The sequence below is a fragment of the Molossus molossus genome, unplaced genomic scaffold, assembly GCF_014108415.1.
Source record: "Molossus molossus isolate mMolMol1 unplaced genomic scaffold, mMolMol1.p scaffold_m16_p_1, whole genome shotgun sequence".
Lineage (NCBI taxonomy): Eukaryota > Metazoa > Chordata > Mammalia > Chiroptera > Molossidae > Molossus > Molossus molossus.
The window spans coordinates 144,947,140-144,969,501 of record NW_023425344.1 but is presented as its reverse complement, the minus strand read 5'-3'; the positions used below and the strand labels follow the sequence as shown (position 1 = coordinate 144,969,501).

Genomic DNA, 22,362 nt, shown 5'->3' with positions numbered 1-22,362 from the left:
CCTAGGTATCCGAATTTTTTTTGCTGCAATGGTAAATGGGATTGTTTTCTTAGTTTCTCTTTTGTAAGTTCATCATTGGTGTATAGGAATGCCATCGATTTCTTGACGTTAATTTTGTACCCTGCTACTTTGCCAAATTCATTTATTAAGTCTAGTAAACTTTTGATGGAGTTTTTGGGGTTTTCTACCTATAGTATCATGTCATCTGCAAATAATGACAGTTTTACTTCCTCCTTTTCAATTTGCATCCCTTTTACTTTTTCTTCCTGTCTGATTGCTGTGGCTTAGACTTCCAGTACTATGTTAAATAAGAGTGGCGAAAGTGGGCATCCTTGCCTTGTTCCAGTATTAAGGGAAATGCTTTCAGTTTTTGCCCATTGAGTATGATGTTGGCTATAGGTCTTTCATATATGGCCTTTATTATGTCTAGATATGATCTCCCTATTCCCAGATTGCTGAGCGTTTTTATCAGAAATGGATGCTGGATTTTGTTGAGGGCTTTTTCGGCATCTATTGATATGATCATGTGGTTTTTATTCTTCATTTTATTTATGTGGTGTATCACGTTTATTGATTTGCGAATATTGTACCAGCCTTGCATTCCTGGAATGAATCCCACTTGGTCATGGTGAATAATTTTTTTGATGTATTGCTGGATCTGATTTGCTAATATTTTGTTCAGAATTTTGGCGTCTATGTTCATGAGAGATATTGGCTTGTAGTTTTCTTTCTTTGAAGTGTCTTTTTCTGGTTTTGGAATTAGAATTATGCTGCCTTCATAAAACGAGTTTGGAAGTCTTCCTTCTTTTTGAATTTTTTGAAATAGTTTGAGGAGAATGGGTGTTAGTTCTTATTTGAATGTTCGGTAAAACTCCCCCGTAAAACCATCTGGGCCTGGGCTTTTGTTTGCTGAGAGAGTCTTGATTACATCTTCAATTTCTTCTGTTGTTATTGGTCTGTTCAAGTATTCTATCTCTTCCTGGTCCAGTTTTGGGAGTCTATGTGTTTCTAGAAATTTGTCCATTTCACTTAGATTATTAAATTTGTTGCCATATAATTGGTCATTGTAGTTGTTAACAACCTTTTGTATTTCTGTGATGTCAGTTGTTACTTCTCCTCTTTCATTTCTGATTTTGTGTATTTGGGTTCTCTCTCTTTGTTTCTTGGTGAGTCTAGCTAAGGGTCCATCAATCTTGTTTATCTTTTTGAAAAACCAGCTCTTTGTTTCATTGATTTTTTGAATAATTTTTTTGGTCTCTATGTCATTTATTTCTGCTCTGATCTTTACTGTTTCCTTTTTTCTACTTGCTCTGAGGTTTTCATTTTGTTTGCTCTCTAGTTCTTTAAGTTGTGAGGTTATATAGTGTATTAGAGATTTTTCATGTTTTTTGAGGTTGGCCTGTAGCGCTATGAACTTCCCTCTCAGAACTGCTTTTGCTGCATCCCATAAGTTTTGTGTTGTTGTGTCATTTTCATTGCTTTCCAGGAAGTTTTGATTTCTTTCTTGATCTCTTTGGTGACCCATTCATTGTTTAATAATATGCGATTTAGCCTCCATGTGTTCAAATGTCTTTGTATGTTCTTCTTGCAATTGATTTCTAGTTTCATGCCATTGTGATATGAGAAGATGGTTGATATGATTTCAGTCTTCTTGAACTTGTAGAGACTTAGTTTGTACCCTAACATGTGGTCTATCTTTGAGTATGTCCCATGTGCACTTGAGAAGAATGTGAATTCTGCAGTTTTGTGGTGTAATTCTCTGTAGATATCTATTAAATCCATTTAGTCTAGAGTTTCATTTAGAGTTTCTGTTTCCTTGCTAATTTTTTGTCTAGAGGATCTATCCAGTGATGTCAGTGGGGTGTTGAAGTCCCCTGCTATGATTGTATTGCTATCGATTTCTCCTTTGAAGTCCTCCAGAAGATTTTTAATATATTTTGGTGCTCCTATATTGGGTGCATATATGTTTATCAAGGTTGTATCTTCCTGTTGGATAGATCCTTGCAATATTATTTAGTGGCCTTCTTTGTCTCTTGTTATAGCCTTCATTTTGAAATCTATTCTATCAGATATGAGTATTGCTATCCTAGCTATTTTTTCTTTCCGTTTCCTTGGAAGATTTTTTTCCATCCCTTCACTTTCAACCTATGTGACTTTTTTGTTGTGAGGTGGGTCTCTTGTGAATAACATATAGATGAGGTATGCTTTCTTATCCAATCACCTACTCTGTGTTTTTATGGGAGCATTCAATCCTTTTACATTTAACATGATTATAGATATGTTCTTATTTATTGCCAATTTTTTTAGTGTGGTTCTATTTTTCCTTCCATTTCTCCTGCTAATTACAGCAGTCCTTTTAACATTTCTTGCAGTGCTGGTTTGGTGGTAATGTATTTCTTTAGCTTTTTTTTGTCTGGGAAGCTCCATATTTGAACTTCTATTTTGAACGATAGCCTTGCTGGATAGAGTGTTCTTGGATTCAGATCCTTGTTTTTCATGACCTTGATTACTTCATGCCATTCCCTTCTGGCCTGTAGTGTTTCTTGTGAGAAGTCAGCTGAGAGCCTTATGGCGTATCCTTTGTAGGTAACCTGTTGCTTATCTCTTGCTGCTTTTAGGATTTCCTCTTTGTCTTTAAATTTTGGCAGTATGATTACTATGTGTCTTGGTGTGCACCTGTTTGGGTTCTTCTTACTTGGGGCTCTCTGTGCTCTTGAACTTGAATGCCTTCTTCCTTCACCAAATTAGGAAAGTTTTCTGTTACTGTTTCTTTGAATATATCCTCTAATCCTTGCTCTTTTTCTTGTTCTTCGGAGATCCTGTGATACGAATATTATTACATTTCCAGTTGTCCCACAGTTCTCTTAAGCTGTCTTCTTATTTTTAATCCTTTTTTCTTTTTGGTTTTCTGATTGGTTGATATTTTCTACCCTGTCTTCTTTTTTTTTTTTTTAATCCTCACCCGAGGACATTTTTCCATTTTTCACTCAGACAAAGCGGGAAGGAGAGAGAGGAAGAGAGAGAAACATCGATGTGAAAGGGACACATCGAGTGGCCGCCACCCACACGACCCAACCAGGGCCGGGGACAAACTGCAGCCAAGGTACATGCCCTTAGCGGGAACCGAACCCGGGTCTCTGTGGACCGCAGGCTGACGCTCTAACCGCTGAGCCAAACCGGCCAGGGCTCTACCCTGTCTTCTAATTCACTGATCCGGTCCTCAGCTTCCTATACTCTGTTTTTTAGACCTTCCAGTGTGTTTTTCATTTCTGATATGTCATTTTTAATTTCCAACTGGTTGATTTTCAACATTTCTATGTTTTTACTCATGTCCTCATGTCCTTACACATGCTGTTGAGCTTCTTCAAGATTATGGCTCTGAATTCTGGTTCTATTAACTTGCTTAACTGCACCTCATTTATCTCATCTTCGGTACAGGTCTCTTGTTCTTTCATTTGGCTTTTGTTTCTGTGTTTCACCATTTTGGCTATCACAGTGTGCTTTGGAGTCTGCCAAATTTTCCCTGTGGATGTTGGTGTTTGGTCATTTGTGGCTCTCTCATGGGTTTGGATGAGGCACGGAGTACCCACTTTAAGCACCACTGTCAAGTCTTAACTTTTCTGGTTAGAGTTGCTAGCCCAGGGAATGGTAGTTATCCTCTAGCTTTTTTGCCTGGAGGCTATTAGTAGAGGTCACCTGAAGAACCTTGGTTTCTGAGTTGACTGAAAAACAACTTCAGGATCTCAGTGTAAGAGGATTTTCCAAGGGTGGGGCAGATGCTGGTTGTTAATGGGCCTCAATTGGTATTTCAGTGGCCATTGAATGAGGTTGAATCTCTGAGGGAGGGGCCGTTGCCCTCTCCCCAGGGCCCTGGGAAGGAGTATAATGACCACAGTCCTGTGTGGCTGCACTCAGGAAAAGCTCTGAGCACCCTCCAAATCCTGAGTGCCCCCACACAGTTCCAGTCCAGTCTGCCTTCCCTCTGCCGGAGCCCAAGGTGAGTGGCTTCTTCCAATTTAGCCTCTGTCCGGACTCTGCATTGTGGAGCTGCCTGGGACTTTTAACCTGAGGGCGCTGCTCCCAGCCAACTGCGGCTGAGGTTGCGGCACCAGCTGAGGGCATAGCACCCAGCCTAGTTCGCAGGACTCAGCTGAGGGTGTAGCACCCAGCCGATGCCACAGGACCCAGCCGTGGTCACTGGAACCAGCCGAGGCGGCAGCAGCTTCCAGCCGAGGCAGCTGGACCCCGCCGAGGGCGCAGCTTTCAGCCGAGTCCCCTGGTCCCAGCCTAGTTCGCTGGTCCCAGCCCAGGCCGCTGTGGACCGTGGGCTCCTGGCCCCCTCTCACGTCCTTGCAAGCCTACCTGGATTGAGTCATTGTCCCTGGTTATGTGGTCCTCCAAGCTGCCTTTTGGTTGCTCATTCCTGAGAATTTGTCTTTATTTTCATTGTAATTCTAATTTGGTCCTGGGAGATGGTCTGTGTAGCTTCCATTCACTCTGCCGCCATTTTCTATCTCGGATCTTTTATAAGTTTTAAAACTCAGTTTCGAATGTGTAATTTTATAAATTAAATTGTTTTTGCTGCTTTATAGGATGACCTCACACCACTTTCACTTGCTCAAAGTGAAAACAAAGACCAAATTGTGGAGATTTTAGTAAAGAGGGGAGCAAGAATACATGCAGTCGATGAGATGAAGAGGTATGGTTCAACTTTTGTAGATGTTAATACTGTTCTACAGTGGAAAGAATCTCTCAAGTCAGAATGATTAAATTAATGAGAGAATTAACTTATATAGTGAAAGTATTAATACATCATTAATTAGATAGAAAGCAATTATTCTGACTGGACAACTGGAAGAACAGTATACTGCAGGATTCATATTTATAATATTGACTGATGTCATTTGCAGTATGATCTTTTTTATTGTGTGATTTCATATTATTTAGAGGGGTTTCATAGTAGTTTTATATTGTATGGACTCTGTTAGTTTACTTTATAATACAATAGTGGACTTAGTCTCTATTCAGTTTTTTAAGTCTTTACTTTGTATGTGGTTTTTTTAAAAGGTGTATATTACACATAAATAAGAGTTGATTTTGTCTTTTGGAGGAGTCTTTGCTTTGAATTTTTTTCTTTGATGAATACTGATGTCATTAGGTTATCCCTAACTGACTGTGAATAACTGCTACCAGATAGAGTGGGCTCATCAGTTTTTCTCCTTTTCCATGTCTAGTATATTTTGATGTTTTTATTTTTAATTGGCATAGGTAGAAGAAAGATAACTTTAATTGAACAAGCATTTCTATTAATGAAGATAAGTCATAGGTGGGCGATAAAGAAGAAAGAGATGGGCTTTCAGGTCACACAAGACTGGGGTTAATGCCTAGCTTCACTACTTGCCAGGTGTGTGACCTTGGGAACACTACTTATAATCACCAAATACGTTTCCTGATATACAAAGGTGGTTGTGTATATGATTATCTAGTATTTAACTTAGTGTCTAGCACTTGGTTACCAGCATCATTAACTCTACATATGACTGTTATTATTACAATTATTAATATTGTTTAAAGCTGGCCAAATAGCTTTTCCTTACCTCTAGCTGACTTTGAAATACAATATATCAGACTAAGAATGAAACAGGAAATTCTTCATTTAAATCTTTATCTACTTCATATTGGTGACCTCAGCATAGTTACTTATCTGTTAGAGGACTTTAAGTTAGCCACTTCTACTATGCAATACCCAGTGGGACAAGAGGCTTCTTTTTTGTCTCTTCATTTTAACATTGGAGGTAATTTACAAAGTTGAACACTTCAGTGTGTACATTGTCAGTTCTCTATAAACAGGGTATTAACTTGGTAAGGAGATTTAATTAGCTGTTATATAAGTAATGTAACTTAAGTTCCTGAGGGTGAGGTTCTGTCTGTGTTATATATGCAGCCCTCATGCTTGCTGTAAATGATGAGTCCACAATACAGTCAGGCTGCTTCTTCAGCAAGGTACTGATGTCTTTTCTCAAGATAACCATGGGTGGACTAAAGAAGAAAATGCTTTTGTTAGTGGCTTTAATTTGTAAGTGTCTACTTTAAAGTGCTAGTTATCATTAAACTGAGGTTTATAATTTAACTGTTACTTTTTATGTAATAGGTGAGATTTCATAGTTTGGTTCAGGCAGTTGGGAATGGAAGTGAGTGAGTTAGTCTGTGTCATCAGCCAGAAACCTAGCAAAAGACTAGATTAGTTAGAAGTAGCAGTGAGCCAGATTGCTAAAGCCCCATTCATGACTCATCAGTATCCACCTGTGACAAGTAGGATTGTATCTTCTAAGCCTTTTGGGAGTGGACAGGGAGATGAACCATCATCCTCATAAAGATCTGCAGGTTCACAGAGTGAGTAGGTAGAGAAGGGATAGCAGTAGTCCAGGCCAGGTCCTGACATCTGTTTGTTTTCTGCCATTGGTATGATTAGCTACAAAAACAGGGGAGCATTCCGTTATCTGACTTTATGTGGTAATATATTTATAAATAAATTTATTTGCACGTTATATAATAGCTGAGATACCCTTAATTACAAACCAGAAAGAAAGAACAGCTAGTAGCCAAAATTAATAACATTTTCTAAAAATTGCAACATTTATTTGAATGTTAGAACCGATGAAAAAACCTACATTGGGGTTGATTTGGGATTCCAAAATAGTTTCAACAAATAAAGTTCATGAACAGATTTTGTTTTTTTTTTTGCTTTACTATTTCTCTGAGCATCTCTTTTTGCTCTATTATCTCATTTACTCATCCTAACAACCCTGTAAAGTAAGGCAGTAAGATTCTTATTTTGTAGAGGACTGAGCCAACAGAAGTAACTTGTGTGAGAACAAATAGCTGTTGATTATAGAAGTAGGGTGTCTGAGACGTGACACTTGCCATTATGTCAACTCGAATTAATTCATTGAACTATACTGCCCTCAAATCATGACTCCTTCATGTTACTTTTTTTTTCTTTAATTACATGCTTAATAAAAAGTGTGTAGAACTTACAAACTTAAAGTGTATGGTATGAATAAAATCTTAATATTAGCTCTGATATTATCTGAAATACTCCACAAATTTAATATACAGTAAAACCTCAATTCTCAAACTTAATTCATTCTGGAAGGCCGTTCAAACACTGAAGCATTTGTTGCTTATTAGAAATCATGTAAATTGAATTCATTCGTTCTAGACCCCAAAAATGATTTCCTGTTTTAACCTTTTTTATAGTCCATATCTAATGTATTGTGTAATGTATAAATAAGCACTTTAAAAGAACAAAAGATATGAAATATAAATGAAAATTTAATCAAATGAAAATGAAATGCACAGTAAAAAATGAAAATTTAATAATAATAATAAACAGCAAAAAAACATGAAAATATTCACAGCACAGTTTCCTGAGCTGTAAACAGCAGTAAACTGACTCATACTCACGCACTCTCTCCTTTGTTACCTGAGAGACACTGACTGATCATAGAGATGCCAGCACGAAAGGGCTGTCAGGCTGAGAAGTGAATTGTTTGAGATGGGAGACGACTGAGAACCAAGATTTGACTGTATTTGGAAAATATTTTTTATGTCAGTATTAAGAGAGTAATATTATTTATCACCATTTTTTATACACAGCAATCAACAACTACCTTCTGAATATAAAGAAGAAAGGACACCTAAAAAGTCTTCTGAAACTAGCAAAAGTGTTGGTAAGACCTTTGATAGTAAATTACTCTTGTTGATCCTACCATAGATAAATAGATGTAAGGAAGATTTGATCATGAAAGGACACTGAAAAAATGTGTAAATTGCATGTATAGTTTTACTTTCTTTTTTTTTTTTTTTTATCCTCACCTGAGGACATTTTTCCATTTTTTGTTCAGATAGAGTGGGAGGGAGAGAGAGGAAGAGAAAGAGAGAAATATCAACGTAAAAGGGACACATCGAGTGGCTGCCACCTATACGAACAAGCAGGGCCAGGGACAAACTGCAACCGAGGTACGCGCCCTTAGCGGGAACCGAACCCGGGTCTCCCTGGACTGCAGGCCAACACTCTAACTGCTGAGCCAAACCGGCCAGGGCTAGTTTTACTTCCTTAATTTCTTTTTTAGCAGTCTAGTATTTAGCATTATTTAAAAAGTTAATTGTAGGTAATTTAAAATTTGGGGCAACAGTGTCTGAAAAGAAGTTCATTTATTTAGTCATGACCCCTAAAATCTCACATGATATTTTTATGCAAAAAAAAAAAAAAAAAGATTTTATGTTAGGATGTTGTATATTTCCTCTATAATCACATTACAACAGATTAAACTTGTTATTAAAGGGATCTTTTATTGATTTATTTACTTATTTGTTAATCCTCACCCAAGAATATATATTTTTTTTGTTAATTAATTAATTAATTTTTGTTACAGACGTTTCTCTTTTTCCACCCCACTGATTCCCCCCTCCCCCTCCCTCCCTGTCCTATCCCCAGCTTGGTTGTCCATGTCCACTGTTCATGCACACATGCATATAAGTTCTGTGGTTTATCTCTCCCCCACCACCCCCTCTTCTGGGGATTGTCAGTCTCAATCCCACTTCCACGTCTCTGGGACTACCCCATTCCTCAGACTGTTATGTTCATTATATTCCACAAATAAGTGAGATCATATGATACTTGTCTTTCTCTGTTTGGCTTGTTTTGCTTAGGATAATACTTTTCAGGTCCCTCCATGTTGTCTCAAAGGATAAGAGATCTTTCTTTCTTACAGCTGCATAGTACTCCATTGTGTATATGTACCACAGCTTTTTTTATCCATTCGTCTACTGATGGACACTTGGGCTGTTTCCAGATCTTAGCTATTGTAAATAAGGATATTTTTCTTATTAGTTTTTTAGAGAGAGTGGAAGGGAGGGAGGGTAGGAGAGAGAGAAAGAGAGAAACATCAAAGTGAGAGAGACACATATATTGGTTGCTTCTCGAATGTGCCCTGACCGAAGCTGGGGATCAAACCAGCAACACAGGTATGTGCCCTTGACCAGGAAATAAGCCTGTGATTTTTCATTTGGTGTGGTTTGAGAGCCAACACTCTAACCACTTATCCACACTGGCCAGGCCTCTTTTGTTTATTTTTTTACAGCAAATGGAGTACATTTATTAAGTGAATACTCATTATTACATAGTGATTTGTCTCACTGAAAAAATAACTAAAACTAGGAACTCAACAATGTTTTCTTGGTACTGTAAACAAATGGCAAATGATAAGAACTTCAACACTTAGTGTGCAGCAATACCAATGAGATTGTTTTTTAAAGATCTCTTTGTACAGAAGTCAGAAAGGCAATGCCTGTTGAGAAGCATAGGTTATTTTACATATTGTTATTCCAACAAGGTCTCACTAGTATTAACCTCATTCCTCAGAAGTCAAAACAGAATGAGATACGTTGACTTCATCAGAACAAGATAGTTTCTTCTGCTTGTTGGATAATTGTCATGACACAGTAATTGCTTTAGACAAATATGCTCTGTTTTCATTGGTCAAAAGATAATCATAATAAATATTCATAAAGCCCAACTCAGGACTCAACAAATCATTATTACAAAAATACAAAAATGTTTCACAATAACAAAAATGCTACAGTGCTACCCAGATGTGGCACCTAGTTCATTGTGCAAACTGAACTGTGTGAGGACACCTTGGACTTAGTATACTTTTATTGAAGAACTTGTGTAGGTTGGTTTTGCAAGTTTTAGGAAACACAAAGATAAAATAGGGTTTTGACCTTGACATGCTCATAATATCAAGGTGTCCCTGGTTTATTTCTGTGGGTTTTTTTAAACAAAATTTTCAAAAATATTTTAATATGCAATTATTCATTTGTTCGATTAATGGTTTACTATTTAACTCTCAAGTGTCTTTTAGGTACTAAGTGTTATTCTGATGTTACAAAATTCAAACATTTTAAAAACACAGTCCTTGCCCCTCAGGACCTTGTTATTATCATTATCATTTTTATTATTTATTATACTTTATTCAGTGTTTGCTAGGTGCCCAAGCTAACTAGGTGCTTATAATTATCATTATTCTTTTTTGTTGGTGTGTAGTATGTGCTAGACATTTTTAAGTGAATGATGGAGAATTGAAATTTTTAAAAAGTGAGTAGAATTTTTCTTGGACTAGTATCAATCCATTATAAAGTTTTTACCTATCCATGCTGAAATTAAAAAGTCAGGAAGCTAAACTTATTCAATTTAAAATGTGTTTTTGTAGACCTATGTGTTTTTTATTTGTTTGCTTTAAAAATCTTGTTCTTTTAAGACATAGCACCTGGCTGGTGTGGCTCAGTGGTTGAACATCTACCCATGTACTAGAGGTTGTCAGTTCAATTCCCTGTCAAGGCACATGCTCTGGTTGTGGGCCTGATCCCCAGTGGAGGTCACAGGTAGCAGCCAATCAATGGTTTCTCTCAATGATATTTCTATCCCCTTCTCCCTCTCCCTTTCTCTCTCTAAAATCAATGAAGAAAAAAATTAAAAGAAAAAAGAAATAGCAATAGTAGTTAATAGTGGTTTTGTAAGTATTAATGATGTTATTGGTAGGCCTCTTAAGAACCCATGTTTGACTAGGGCAGGGGCAGTGGCAAAATAAAACAGAGACAGAAAAGAGGTTTAGTCAATATGATTTGGTGATGATTGAATGCGAAAAGTTAGCAGGGAGAGAAGAATCTAAGATGTGACATAGGTTTCCAGGTTGTGCACTGGCATTTAAACTGGACATGAAGAATAGGACTTCATCAGATGAACAGGGAAGAGCAACAGTTAACAGGGAAGACCAGTTTTCTTCCATACATGTTGAGTTTGGTGGAATATACATGGATAATTCATCTACATTTTAGATACAATTTTTTCAACTTTTTTTTAAATTAATCAATTTTTTTGTTACAGATGATTCTCCTTTTTTACCCCATTGGCACCCCCCTCCCCACCCCACCCCCACCTCATCCCCGGCTTTGTTGTTCATGTCCATTGGTCACGCATACATGCATATAAGTTCTGTGGTTTATCTCTTCCCACCCCTCCACCCCCTCTTCTGAAGGATGTCACTCTGTGCCCAACTTCCATGTTTCTGGGTCTACTGTATTCCTCAGACTGTTATGTTCATTATATTCCGTATATAAGTGAGATCATGTGGTATTTGTCTTTTTCTGCTTGGCTTATTTCACTTAGGATAATACTTTCCAGGTCCCTCCATGTCGTCTCAAAGGATAAGAGATCTTTCTTTCTTACAGCTGCATAGTACTCCATTGTGTATATGTACCACTGCTTTTTTATCCATTCGTCTACTGATGGACACTTGGGCTGTTTCCAGATCTTAGCTATTGTAAATAGTGCTGCTATGAACATGGGGGTACATATATTCTTCCTGATTAGTGTTTCAGGCTTCTTAGGGTATATTCCTAGAAGCGAGATCACTGGGTCAAATGGAAGTTCAATTTTTAATTTTTTGAGGTAACACCATAATTGTTTTCCATAGTGGCTGTACCAGTCTGCATTCCCACCAGCAGTGCATTAGAGTCCCCTTTTCTCCACACCCTCGCCAACACTTGTTGTTTGATGATTTGTTGATGGTGGCCATTCTGACAGGTGTGAGGTGATACCTCACAATTTATTCAACTTTTTGACTTGTCCTGTCAACTGTCTTTAATAGGTGAGCCATGGTTTTAGCTTAATAAGAAATTAATAAAAAGATTAGGAAGAAATTAAAAGAACTCTGTAATCACTGGAACACTCTTATACTTTATATGGTAATTACTATTTTTCAGTAGTTATTCTAGTAACTTGTTTGATTATGACTATTGTAAAAAGGCAGTAAACCTTACTTAGTTGAAGAAAATTGCAGTGTGATGTTTTTATTCTCTTTATAGGAAATTTTATACTATAGAACATATTGTCAACCATTAGAATTCTTTATTTTTTTATTAAAATAGGATTTTTTCTTTTTTACATTATTTTCTGACATCATTGTTTCATTTATCCCTTTTATGCCTTTATTCAAATAAATATAGATCTATTAGAATCTCTAAAACAAGTATCAAGAAAAATAAATTCCAGGACAGTTTTATTTATTTATTTTTTTGGTACGTGCCCCTAGCAGAAACTGAACCTGGGACTCTGGTCTGCAGGTTGATGCTCCAACCGCTGAGCCAAACCAGCCAGGGCCCAGGACAGGTACTCTGTGCAATAACTTTCTGACTGTAATTATGTATAACACATAAACCCAAATAATGACTCAGAGTCCACAGTTTACATTAAGGTTCACTCTTGATGTTGTATGTTCTGTGGGTTTTGGTAAATGTATGATAACACATATGCACCATTACAATACCATATGGGATTATTTCAGTGCCCCGAAAATCCTCTGTGATTTGCTCATTTATCCCTTCCTCTCCCCAACCCCTGGAAACCACTGATCTGTTTACTGTCTCCATAGTTTCACCTTTTCCTGAATGTTGTATACTTTGGGGATCTTTCTGAATGTTTCAAAAATTAAAATTCCAAGGTGATTCAATGTAGTTACCCAATAAGTTTTTTCTCCTTTGTGGTTTGTTGTCTGTCATCAGCATAGATCTGATGTCATAGGCCCTACAACCTTACGAAGGGTGATTTCCATGGGCATTTGCCACATGACGAGGAGGGTTGAGGAAAATGACCTCACGCACTACTGCAGAGCACTAACTGCTTGGACCATCCTGCTCTATGTGGTGGGTCCAGAAAGGTCCAGCAATGGAAGGAGACAGTCTCAAGGGTTACACTTGATACAGCTGGAGTCACAAAGTCTTTCACACTTATCTTGCAATTGGAAATAGAACCAGAGAGAGTCTCTTTTCTATGTTTTGCTGTGCTGCCTATCAACCAACCTTCCTTGTGATAAGAGCGTTTTCTAAACTGGCTGGTCTTCACTGAAGAGCTGGAGAAGTTGTGTTGTGTTACAGCAAAATAAGCCTACTGTTCTAACTGCTGTTGATGGAAGGAGTCCAGAAAAATCATGCTATTTAAGTTTGACATTGTTAGTTTACAATACTGCTTCGACTAATGATACCATTTTCTGTCTGTTGGTGTTTGTAAGGATTATGATCATTGTAAATAACAGTTTTCTGGTAGGTATCAAATTATGATAGATCCCATTTTTTTTATTTCTTACATTTGATATATTTATTTATTTATTTTTGGTACATGCCAAGTGTGGGAATCGAACCTGGGACTCTGGTCCATAGGCCAACACTCCAACTGCTGAGTTAAACCAGCCAGGGCTTTTTTTTTTTTTTGCATTTGATATATTTAAAATGAGAATGTAAACTTTCTTCATTATTAATGGCCTATCATAATATCATTAATATTTACTCTAGTTTGGTCTTCAGGTGTGGTCTCAAAGAAATACTTTCTAACAAAGCAACGATCTGGTACTTTTAAAGTCCTGTATTTTTCTGTTGTAGTTTTAAAATGTATTTTGCTTTTTTCTTTGATAGTGAATGAGAGCTCTGAAGAAGACTCTTTAAGAAGGTAGGATTTTTTTAGATTTTTAAAAATTATATGTTAACTAATGGAATGCAAAGAAATTAAACTAATTTCTTGAGTGTCCTACCCTGGGCTAGACACTATATTATGTGCTTAATGTTTATTATATAGTCATCACAATAGCTTTGCAAAGTACAGTCAAACTTCAGTTCTTAAACATATCCCATCTCGAACAATTTGGTTGTTGACCAAGTTGTTCAAGGAAAAAATGTCTAGGTTGCAGAACAAAACTTTGGTTCTTGACTGGACAAGCCTTTCATGCTGATACATCAGCAGGACTAAAAACATACCTGGGCTACAAACAAAGGAGAGAATGCACCAGTGTGAGTCAGTTTACAGCTAAATCTTACCTTGTTAACCCTTCAGAAAATCGTGCTGTGAATAGTTTTGTTTTTTGTTTGGTTGGTTTTTTTGCTTTTGCTTTTGTTACTGACAAAATGGACTATTAGCACTATTTTAAAGCATAAAGAGGCCATCAAGAGTGCTGATGTTGCTAAGCGTGTGAAAGAAACAATGATCATAAGCAATAGAAGAGGTAGAAAAACTGTTGGTAAGTTGGATAAATGAAGAGCAGTCAGTGACCATATTTTGAAGGCAATGAGATGTGGAAAAATAAAGTTGCTGCACACTGACCTGAAAGACATACTTGGGATGAGGGCTGAAAGTGATTCCTTTAAGGCTAGTAGGGGTTGTTTGATAAATTTAAGAAGTGTTTTTTTAAATAGATTAAACAGTACTTTAGACATATACTGAACATAAGAAAGGTTAAATCTGAATCATTTGGGGGTCTGAAATGAATTAGTTCAATTTACATTGCTTCTAATGGGGAAAAAATGATTCGGTTTTTGAACAAATCTCTTCTACAACAGTGTTTCGTAACAAATTAAGTTCGAGAACCGTGGTTCCAATGTAGCTGTGCTATTATACCCTACTTTGCCTTAAATAGGCACCTGGTTCAGGGAGGTTGATTGACCCATGATTCTACAGTAGCAAGTGGCTGACATGATTTCACTGTCTACCTGCTTGGCTCCCAAATCTATTCTGTTGCTCTCAACATACACAGGTAAAGTTCCCATGTAGCACTGGCATCAAGGTACAGATGCAAGTCAGATCAACTCAGAAAGTCAAATCTAGGTGTGTGTTAACTCTGATTTAGAGTTTTTCTAAGAAGCCCAGTTAGTGCAAGCATGTGTCTTCCTGTGCTTCACAATTGCAGTGGTAAATAGTGCCTTGGTTTTAGCTGTGGCCACAGAACCAAAGGTTTTACCTAAAGAAGACCTAATCATGCAAGTGTTTGTTTTTTGTTTTTTTAAAGTATAATAATATCTATTCTTCTCGAAACAAATTATTTTTCTGTAAGTAAAAAATATCTGTGTATAGATCATGTTATGTTAATTGAATTCAGCATTAATTTAGAGGATATTTCTAATTGATTTCTCTACTTACTGACTTCCCAGTTTGGTTTTTCCTTCAGGCTACTAACTTAGTTATATGAAGATTTTTCTGTTTTTCCTAGTTTCTTTTTTCTTCCATGATTGTTTTTATTTTTTATTTTCTTCTCTGCTGTTCTTAGTGTTTCTCTAATTGTGTTATTTTTTCCACTTCTGCCTGTTATTTGTTCTCCATTTATTTACAGACAGAATTTAAAGCACATAGAATTTCAAGAGTTTAAGGAATTTTAGCAATTAATAAATCAAAACACCCTGTAGTACCTCAACCTGTGTTTAACATCCTGGTCAACCTGTTGCTCACTTAGAAAATTTGAAACTCAAAGAGGTTAAAGTGACTTATTTGGATATGGTAAGTGGTGGAGATGAGATGTAAATTCAGGTTCCTAAGTATAACACTCTCCCTTCTTTATCATTCTGTAGGTGAGTGTTTTAATAATAGAAAGGTAGGGAGTAGGTTTAGTGAATTCAGTGGAAGAAGATAGGAATGGAATTAGCAGGAGAATCCCAAGTTTCAAGAGGAACAACACTGGGTTGGGATAGGAAGAAGGGTTTTAGAAAACAGATGAGAGATCAAATAAGGAAAAAGAGATCAGAACGTTGGAGTTATGACAAGTTAAAGATAAGTTATAAGAAGGAAGGCCATAGGATGTTGGGAGTTGTCTAGAAAGGCAGATTAAAATAAGGAGCTCCAGAGAGTCCTGAAGTGATTGCTGCTCTTTTGTTTGTTTGCTTACAGAGTGGAGCTTAGATCTCTTTGAGTTCTAGGGTTCAGAGATTGCTGAACTACATAGATCTATGGCCCAAGGCAGGTGTCTCCTCACCCCTGCCATTTTCTCCAAGTCACTGATGTCCTTCCTATGTGCATGGAGAGGTGTGCAGGGGCAGGACTGGCTGTCAAATCAGTGATGGAGTTGGGTAGTTGGTAGCACGCCTATGATATGAGGGGATCACTGAGACTCCATTTAGTTTGTTTTATAGGAGTGGGGAAATAGAGAGGTCCTAGTCTTGGTCATTTGAGATCATTCTTGTTTCAGGAGTCTGTGTCTTCATAGGTAAAATTTTAAAGGTTGGAGCCTTTCATGGAGCCTGCAGAAGGTTATCTGAGAGTGGAAAGGTTTAACAAAATAAATTTGTCTTTTGACGTTTGGACATTTAATTTTCAACCTTTTCAGGGAACTTCTGTACAGTTAGGGTAAAAGGAAGAAATGCTTCTTAATAAGTGGTTTTCATGCTAAAGAACCAAGACTGCCATTTTGACATGAATTACTCTTTGAACCAAGGACGGATTGTGAAGAAGGAACAGTGTATCTTTCTACCTTGACTTAGGTCACCAGATTTGTTCTAGTTCAGGAAGCCAAAGTTATGTTAGCCATTTATTGGATTTTCAATTCAGCTTTCAGGACTTTTGGTGAAAACAAACTAGCTTCAGGCTTTTCCAATATATTGGCTGTTACCTATTATTATGGGAACTTAGAGTGCATCTTCATATAATAGGTCATAAGTTGGGAGAGAGGTGGGGACAGAAATATATAACTAAAGCCAAATTTTAATTATATCAAGAAACTTCATTTAATACACAGATAGCTGAACTTTCACTCACTTTTTGGGTTGCTTTTTAAAGAAATAAACTTTTTTAAAGTATATTTTTACTCTTCCAGCAAACCTGACATTGATGATTCATGGCCAACATCAGATGATGAAGACCTCGAATTTGATACCAAGGTAAAGTACTCCATTATAAAATTAATTTTCCTGCTCTGAATTTAGTTTTGTGTAGTACTTACTTTTAAAATTTAGCCGTGGCCTATGTTTATAATGAAAAATTGGTCAGAGAAAACCATTTTTTAGAAATATGGTGTGTTGCACGCTGACCGGTTTGGCTCAGCTGTTAGAGTGTCAACCCTTGGACCAAAGAGTCGTGGAATTTCAGTCAATGACACATATCTTAGTTGCGCTCATTCCCTGGCCCTGGTCAGGGGTGTGCAGGAGAAAGCCAGTTGATGTTTCTCTGTCTCTCTCTCACCCCCGCTCCTTTTTATCCTCTCACTCAGAATAAATGAAAAAATATCTTTGGGTGAGGATTAAAAAAAAAGCCCTAGCAGGTTTTGCTCAGTGGTTAGAGTGTTGGCCCATGGACCAGAGAGGTCCAGGGTCAGTTTCCACTAAGGGCACGTACCTTGGTTGCAGTTTGTCCCCAGCCCCGGTTGGGGTCATGTGGGTGGCAGCCACTTGATGTGTCCCTCTCACATCAATGTTTCTCTCTCTCCTTCTCTCCCTTTTACTCTATCTGAAGATAAATGCAAAAAATATGTCCTTTGGTGAGGATAAAAAGATAAAAATAAAAAATGATAAAAAAAAAAGAAATATGGTGTGTTGAATTTTTTTTTTTTTTACTTTAGTAAGTACTTAATGGGGAGCTGAAAAAAGAAAAGGGGCTGGAAAATATATGGTGATACAAAAATTATATTGGGGAAAAATTTCCCATGAAAAGGAGATGTGAAATTTGGTTAAGGGTAAGGAATTTTTTTTTTTTAATCCTCACCTGAGGACATTTTTGCATTTTATTTTCAGATAGAGCAGGAGGGAGAGAGGGAGAAAGAGAGGAAGAGAAATAGTGATGTGGGAGAGAGACAAGTGGTAGCCACCCACATGACCCCCATTGGGGCTGGGGACAGACTACAACAGAGGTATGTGCCCTTAGCGGGAACCAAACTTGTTTCTCTGGTCCATGGGACAACGTTCTAACTGCTGAGCCAAACTGGCCAGGGCTAGGGTAAGGATTTTTAATGTGACTTTTAAATCATATCAACATGACTTTTACTTATGCTAAATGAATAGGTTTTCATTGTTGCTCTGTCTCTCATCTTTCTGGTACCAATATGATGCTAATGTTCTTATGGTTGGTTGATGTCATCCCAGAAGTCCCTTAAACTATCATCATTTTTATTGGATATTTTTGCATGTGTGTGTTGATTGGGTGTTTTCTACTACCTTATCTTCCAAATTACTGAACTGATCCTCTGCATCCTGTAATGGCTGTTGATTTCATCTAATGTAGTCTTTATTGCAGTCATTGTTCTTTAGTTTTATTTATTTTTTAATGATTTCTGTCTTTTTTTATTACTATCTTTGTTGAAGTTCTCAACGAGTTCATCTATTCTTCTTTAATTTTTATTTTATTTTTATCCTCAACCGAGGAAATCTTTGCATTTATCTTTAGATAGAGCGGGAGAGAGAGAGGAAGGAAGAGAGAGAGAGACAAAAATTGATGTGAGAGAGACACATTGACTGGTTGCCACCCACACAACCCCAAACGGGGCTGGGGACAAACTGTAACCGAGTTATGTGCCCCTAGTGAAAATGGAACCTGGGACTCTCCGGTCTGCAGGTCGAAGTTCTGATCACTGAGCCAAATCGGCCAGGGCCTGTTCTTCTTTTAAATTCATTGAGCATCCTTGTAATCAGTGTTTTGAACTCTGTATCTGATAGATTGCTTGCCTCCATTTTGTTTACTTTCTTTCCTGAAGTTTTTTCCTGTTTTCTTCATTTGGGATGTGTTTCTTTGTCTCCTCATTTTAAATGTCTGTCTGTGTTTGTTTCTATGTATTAGGTAGAACTAAGTCTCTCAGTTTGGCAGGGTGGCCTCATGTAGTTGGTGTTCTGTGGGGCCCAGTGGTGTAGTATTCCTGGTCACCTAAGCTGGGTGTTGTTGGTCCCTTATGTGGGTTGTGTGTCACTTCTATTGTACTTGAGCCTTGAATGCTGTTGCCACATAAGTGAGTGGAATTGACCTTCAGGCTGACTGGCTGTAATGACTGGTCATGGCTACAGTGGATGAGTTGTTGTGTTGGGGGATCAACCTCACCAATGAAATTTGCTGTTGCAGGGCTCTGGTGCCTGCTGAGTCTACCCTTTGGGTTTGTCATTTTTGGAGCTAATTGGGGAGTGCCATGGTGTGGTCTGAAGCTTCTCACAGGGTGTGTCAGTTCTGAGACTTCTTGGGAAGGGCTCCAGTGTGGTCCCATGTCAGTTACTGCTTATGCCTGGTCCAGGGACACCTGGTAGGAACTTCAGAATGGTTTGTGGTTGGTAGCTGCCTGTGCTTGGCTTGAAGGATCTTGGGAAAAGCTTTGTTGTGATCTGAGGCTGGCTGCCATTTTTGTGGCTGGGGCTGCTTAGCAAGTTATAGGGTATGCCAAGGCTAGGTGCTGCTTGATTGGTGTTTGTGGACCTTTGGGAGATTTTAGGGAAGTCCACAGCATGAGCCAAGGCCAACAGTTTGTGAATAACAGCCATAGGGAAAGGTTCTGACCTGTGCAAGAATTGGCTGTGGTGGGTTCTCAGAAAATCACCAGGTTGTTGGGATTTTGATGGAGATTCAGATTGGGAGTTCACCTGTGTTTGCCAGCTCTGTGTGGGGAGGGCTAAACATAGAAATAGAATGGTTGAGAGAGCTTCTCCTCCAGCCCTTGACCTAAAACCAGACCATTCGGTTCCTCCTCATATGTCCCTGATGCTTTTCAAGCTGCTGCCCAGTTCTGGAGCTTAGAGTGAGTGCATCAATCAGTGAGTAAGTGTGTGTGTGTGGACTTTTTAAATGGAATGTCTGGGACTCCAGTAGTCCTCTATCTCACTGGGTGAAATTCCCACTGATTTTCAAAGCCAGATGCTGTGGGGACTTCTCTTCCCAGCACTGGTGCTCTGGGCTGGGGAGCCCGGTGTAGTGCTGGAACACCTCAAGCATTAAGAGCTGAGATATTCCTTCTGGTTCTTAACAAACACACATGGGTGTAGGACCAGTCCATTTTATGTCTTGCCCCTCTTACAAGTCTTAACTTGGCTTCTTTATGATATTCTTAGTTATAAGAATTTTTCTTAGCACTCTGACTTGTTTGGCTCAGCAGTTAGAGAATCAGCTGGCCCATGGACCAATAAGTCACAAATTTGATTCTGGTCAAGGGCATGTACCTCGGTTGCGGTTTGTCCCCGGCCCTGGTTGGGGTCATATAGTAGGCAACCAGTTGATGTGGCCCTATCACATCAATGTTTCTCTCTGTCTCTCTCTCCCGCCCTCTCACTCTATCTGATAATAAGTAGAAAAATATCCTCAGGTGAGAAATAAAAAAAATAATAATAATTCTGCTCAATTAGTCTTCAGGTGTTTCTCAAGAGTGGTCATTCTACAGTTTAATTATAATTTTGATGTGGTTGTAGAAGGAGTTTTGCACAGCATTAACCTACTCTGTCATCTTGACCAGAAGTCAAGAAAGAAATTTTTGTATATATATATTTTTTGGTTAATCCTATCTGAGGATACTTTCTTCATTGATTTTTTTTTTTTTAGAGAGTGTAAGGGAGGCAGAGAGAAAGAAAAGGAGAGAGAGAGAAACATTGATGTGTGAGAAACACATAAATTGGTTGCTTCCCATACCAGCCCCAAATAGGGCCAGGGATGAACCTGCAACCCAGGTACATGCCCTTAACCAGGAACTGAACCTGCAACACCTTTGGTGCATGGTCAGTGCTTCAGTGCTCTAACCATTGTGCAATACCAGCCAGAGATGTATTATATCCTTTGAAAATATTTACCCAAAGTTTTGTATCACCTTTTAAACGTTCAGATTTTAGATTTTTATTACTATAGTTATTTAAATACTCATTTTAAATTCCCTGCATCAGTATAAGCTACTGGTAGTTAGAAAACAAATTTGCATATTCTGGAATACAGTCGGCCCTCGTGTATCGCGATTAATCAGTTCCCGACTGTACTGTGATAAATGAATTTCCACGAAGTAGGATTCTTTATTAATGTACAGTTGTCCCTCTCCACTTCACGCTTCGACTTTCGCCGCTTCACTCTATCATGGTTTTTTCAAATATATTCATTAAAAAGTTGATCGAGACAGTGAAAATGATACAGCATGTGCTCCGTTGTCTGAGTCAATTATACACCACTGTATTACAATTAAAATTAAAATTACTATATGTATGGACTGTAGGCCTATGTATTTAAGCACCCCAGGAATTCTGCAATGCCAGGTGCAACCGCGAGAGTCTGGAACAGATTAATCATGATAAACGATGGATGACCATATATACAGAAATTCTGTATCTTTTTCTCTACAAATTATATTGTATTTTGCTTTCCTATTTTTTCTTGTCATGAGCTTATACTTCATTAACTAATTATATCTCTCTTTTTTTTCTTTCCCTTCCCCACTTTTCCCCACTGATTTACCATTAGTCTAATTTTTTTTTTTGCAGAAAACATTTCTTCAGTGTCCATTTTTTTAGTCCTCCTCTCTCTGTCTCCATTGTCAACTTATTTGTTCATGGCTTTCTATTTAATATGTATGTGGCTTTTATTCATGAATCATCCCCCTTCCCCACCAGGTTTATTTTTTTCTTTTCTCTTTCTTAAAGAGAACTGGATTTAAACAATAATTTCTTTTTAGCTTTTTTCAAATAAGCAGAATAGAAGCAACTTCATACTGTTTGCAATTCCAACCCATCTAAATAAGATAATACTAAAAACTAAACTCTTATACTTTTCCCTATAAGAGATAATTTATGTAAGTATAAATCATGCAAATGCATTGCAAAATATAACAAATAAGTAATTTAAATTTCTAAATGTTAGTTTTTTGCAGTAGTATGCTAAATTACATAGAAATGAATTTTATAATCTAATAGATATTAAAGTATTTGGAAAATGTTCATGTAAGGGTAAAAAGGTAATATTTTGGGGCTTACTGTTATTTCTCATAATCCTCACCCCATGGGAAGATGTAGGTTAGTAAATGGCAGAACTGGGATACAACTCTACATCTGAATTTTATTTTTGTGTGAGATACATAGTAGTGGTGAATATTATCATTATTGTGATCAAATTTGATAAAGATATAATTTTTTTCTAGAATTTCATGAAGCCAAGCTTAGCAAAGCTAATGACTGCTATTCAACAATCTCAGAAAAACAGTAAGCTATCTAAATGACCTCTGTTCTTGTGTTATTCACTGATTTGAAGTTACAGATATTTTCATGTATTGTTTACTTTGTTTTACTGTAGTAGAAGCAAAATATGCCATTGTGAGACCGGAAAATAGGACCTCATATGAGGACAATAATTTTCATAGTGAAAATGAAGATGTGGTAGACACCCTTCCCAACACATCAGAAAAACTCCAGGGCTTTTCTCAAGGTGCCTTTTCATCACTTGAACCTCTTCTAAAAGCTTCTTCCATGTCTTCAACAGTCATTGGTCTTACAAAGGTAAGTTGTTTTGGTTTATTTTAAAAGTTTTTTTCCCATGATTTTTTACATACCATC

The 22,362-nt window shown here is 37.5% G+C and overlaps 1 protein-coding gene across 1 annotated transcript in view; it reads left to right on the top strand.

The window, feature by feature from the left end:
- Window positions 1-22,362, top strand: part of LOC118633047 (ankyrin repeat domain-containing protein 26-like) — a 129,124-nt gene that overhangs the window by 6,655 nt on the left and 100,107 nt on the right. The window contains 6 exon segments of the mRNA XM_036266485.1: window positions 4,593-4,699; window positions 7,660-7,733; window positions 13,534-13,567; window positions 16,692-16,755; window positions 21,951-22,011; window positions 22,103-22,305. Coding sequence (XP_036122378.1) covers window positions 4,593-4,699; window positions 7,660-7,733; window positions 13,534-13,567; window positions 16,692-16,755; window positions 21,951-22,011; window positions 22,103-22,305 — 543 coding nt within the window.